Source organism: Coccinella septempunctata, chromosome 3 (genome assembly GCF_907165205.1).
Source record: "Coccinella septempunctata chromosome 3, icCocSept1.1, whole genome shotgun sequence".
Taxonomy (NCBI): Eukaryota; Metazoa; Arthropoda; class Insecta; order Coleoptera; family Coccinellidae; genus Coccinella; species Coccinella septempunctata.
In genome coordinates this window covers 22,962,077-22,965,544 of record NC_058191.1, presented here as the reverse complement: position 1 = coordinate 22,965,544, position 3,468 = coordinate 22,962,077, and the positions used below count along the sequence as shown (strand labels likewise).

Here is a 3,468-nt window from a genome sequence, read left to right as displayed (position 1 = left end):
TTACAAATTTAATTTGTTTACAGGTTTTATTGTTCGCCCTGACCTTGTTACATAGTTTGTGGGGTTTGCGGGTTCTGAGCTGGGCTTATAACTACTTTCGGAATTGTTTGTAAATGTTGGGGAAGAAGCCTCTCCAGATTCCAACAATTCCTGATCATTTACAAGTTCGAAATCATTTTGTGATTTTCTTAAATCTATTCTATTTCTTCTAATAATCTCTCCTTTCTCTGTCTTGACTACAAAAGACCGAGGACTTTGATGCTCCCTCACAATTTGGCCAGGCTCCCAGTATTTTTTGACATGATTATAAACAGTAACATTTTGCCCTTCATTAAGATCTGGCAAAGGTCTTGTATTTTTATTAAAGTACAACTCATTTTGAAGTGACCTGTGTTCAAGCCTATCTGAAACATTGGTGCAAAGTGTAGGCTTCAACAGTTCATCACAAACTAAAAGATCATCCCTAATTTTAAGATAGTGATGAAGGTGTAAGGGAATTCTACTTCTATCAGGCCAACCAAATTTCAAATATTTAACAATTTCACTTAAATCAAGGTCATCTCTTGTCGCTTGCCTTAGTTCACGTTTCTTTTCCTCTGAAATAGGAAGATAATTTACTAACGAATGAACTGCTATGTTCATTTCAGGATCGTCAACATCAGGAGTGGTCAAATAAGCTCGGGACAAAGTATCTGCGATATACAAATATTTCCCTGGCCTATATGTTATCTTAAGGTCATATTTAAGCAATCTCAGTCTTAATCTTTGCAACCTAGGAGTTACATTGTATAATTCCTTTTGAAATATGGACACAAGTGGCTTGTGATCCGTGTGTATCACAACATTTTTTACACCATAAATTAAATAGTGGAATTTTTGGCATGCAAAGTCTATGGCTAAGGCCTCTTTTTCAATCTGGGCATAATTAACTTCACTCTTGGACAGGCTACGAGAGCTAAAAGCTATAGGATGCCCATTTTGTAAAAGGCAGGCACCCAGGCCATCCTTGGAAGCATCAGTTTCAATTTCTACTTCCACTGACGGCTCAAAAAATGCAAGAATTGGTGCATTCGACACTAAATGTTTAAGCTGATTTAGCGAGTTTTCATGTTCTTTTTCCCAAGACCATTCAACATCCAATCTGGTTAGATTACGCAATGGAGCCGAAATCTTAGCTAAATTGGGAACAAATTTCCCTAAAAATTTCATCATTCCTAAAAATCGCAACAAGTCACTCTTTTGCTGAGGCCTTGGCATATCTAAAATGGCCTTCACATACGATTCGCAAGGTTCTATCCCATTGCCCGAAAATAATTGTCCCATAAATTTTACTTGTCTCGATTTGAATTGTATTTTATTCTTATTAAATTTAATATTAAACTTTTTTGCTCGCTCAAGAACTAATTTCAAATTTTCATCATGTTCCTGCTCCGATTCCCCCGTTATTATCAAATCATCAAAATAAATCCCAATTCCTTTAATATCCCCGAACAATTCATAATTTTTTTTCTGAAACACCTCGGGAGCTGAACGTATGCCAAATGGAAGCCTTAAAAACCTATATCTACCGAATGGTGTTCCAAAACAGCAATAATCCGAGCTTTCATCTGTAATTTTGACTTGAAAGTATCCATCTTTCATATCCAATACAGAAAAATAGGATTTGTTCGATAAAGTACTAGCTATTTCATTAACAGTGGGAATGAGAAAATGTTCGCGAGTAATAGCTTCATTTAAAAATTTCGGATCCAGACATAATCTCAAATCATTGTTCTTTTTTTCTACTATAACCAACGGATTAAGCCATTCAGTAGGTTTGTGCACCTTAGAAATAATTCCATCCTTTTCTAATTGATCCAACTTGAGCTTTACCCTAGAATGCAATGCTTGTGGAATTCTCCTTATTGGCTGTACATGCGGAACAGCATCTTTTCTCAAAACAATTTTATGTGGAGTTGGGAATTCTCCTAAACCCTCAAAAACCATCGGGTAACTCGATATGACATCCTCAAGTTTTTCAAACTTATCAATCTTCAAAAAATCAGTTCTTTTAACTAATTTCAAATCTACACAGCCATTTAGACCTAAAAGAGGTAACTGACCTTTACTTTCAACAATAATGAAACATATCTTGGCTGTTCTACCATCTACATTGCATTCCAAGGTAATCTCACCAATAGGTTTTATGGTAAAATTACCACTACCATATGCAACCAGAGTTACATTGGTCTTTTTCAAATGTTTCTTATGATCAAGTCCATTCAAAAAGTGAATAGGTAAAACACTCACTTCTGCTCCGGTATCTAACTTGAATTCTATTGTCTTGCCCTGCACATTTATGCTTTTTAGCCACATTGATTCACGAACTGATTTTTCCATTTTGTTCACAACACCGATTTGCTTTGAAACCGCGCTCACAAAAAACTGGTCTCCCTCGCTTTCAGAACCTTCTTCTTGGGCCACCTCATGTACATTTTTCTTCTTGTCATCCCGTGCTTCCTTGTTTCCTTTGGATTGGCAGACTGTCGCGAAGTGATGAAGTCGCTGACATTTTTTACATTTCTTTCCATAAGCTGGACATTTACCTTTCATATGGTTAGTGCCACAGTACTTGCACGTGAAGTTAGACTCTTTTTTGCCATATTTATTTTTTCTTTTCAGTTCATTCACTGAGACTTCACTTTGCAAAGCTTTGGACTGAGTCTTACTTACTTCGTAGGCTCTACAATGGTTTATGGCCATCTCCAATGTTAAATCAGATACTCTGAGTAGTTTCTCCTGAGTGTCTTTACTGAATATACCCATGACAATTCTGTCTCTTACCATGTCATCCTTGTCCTTATATCCAGTGGACTTAACAGCTTTTCGAAGTTCAGTCAAAAATGAGTCAAATAACTGTCCTTCTTTCTGGGTGATACTGTTGAAAACAAATCTCTCAAATATAACATTTTTCTTGGGTGAACAGTGTGCTTCAAATCTCTGCTTAACACATTGTAATGACTTCTTTTGATTATTCGTCAAATCAAAGGTGTTGAATAATTCCAAGCCATCATCTCCAATTAGGTTAAGGAAAACAGCAACTTTAGTTTCTTCATCTTTTTTCGATAGCTCCGTTACAGTTAGAAAGTTGTCAAATTTTTGTTCGAAGAGTTTCCAATTCTCCGCAACATTTCCATCCAAACTCAACGGTTTTGGCGGTCTGAACATGGACTCCATGTCTAGTCGTTTTTTGTCCTTTGTTTATCACAATTCCTAATCCGCCAGCTTAGTCGACACAATGTTTGCCGTAATATACGACTCCAATCGACCTGACACCATGTATTATTTTTATGTAATAATATTAAAAATCCATTCATCTGAAAACTATTTTATTACACAAAACGTCCATTTACTCCATTACAAAAATTAGCCGGTGACTAGGCTACTGTCAAGTGGCGCGCATGAGCCGCTTGGCGTCAACGGACCATA

The 3,468-nt window shown here is 36.5% G+C and overlaps 1 protein-coding gene across 1 annotated transcript; it reads right to left on the bottom strand.

The window, feature by feature from the left end:
* LOC123310356 lies at positions 1-3,216 on the bottom strand. Its single transcript, XM_044893823.1, has one exon. It carries the CDS (start codon positions 3,214-3,216, stop codon positions 1-3), a length of 3,216 nt encoding a protein of 1,071 aa, XP_044749758.1.
* Between the last annotated feature and the right edge of the window lie 252 nt (positions 3,217-3,468).

Bases quoted from the DNA above. Each gene is read 5' to 3' on its own strand.
- LOC123310356 (XM_044893823.1), bottom strand. From the start codon at position 3,216: ATGGAGTCCATGTTCAGACCGCCAAAACCGTTGAGTTTGGATGGAAAT.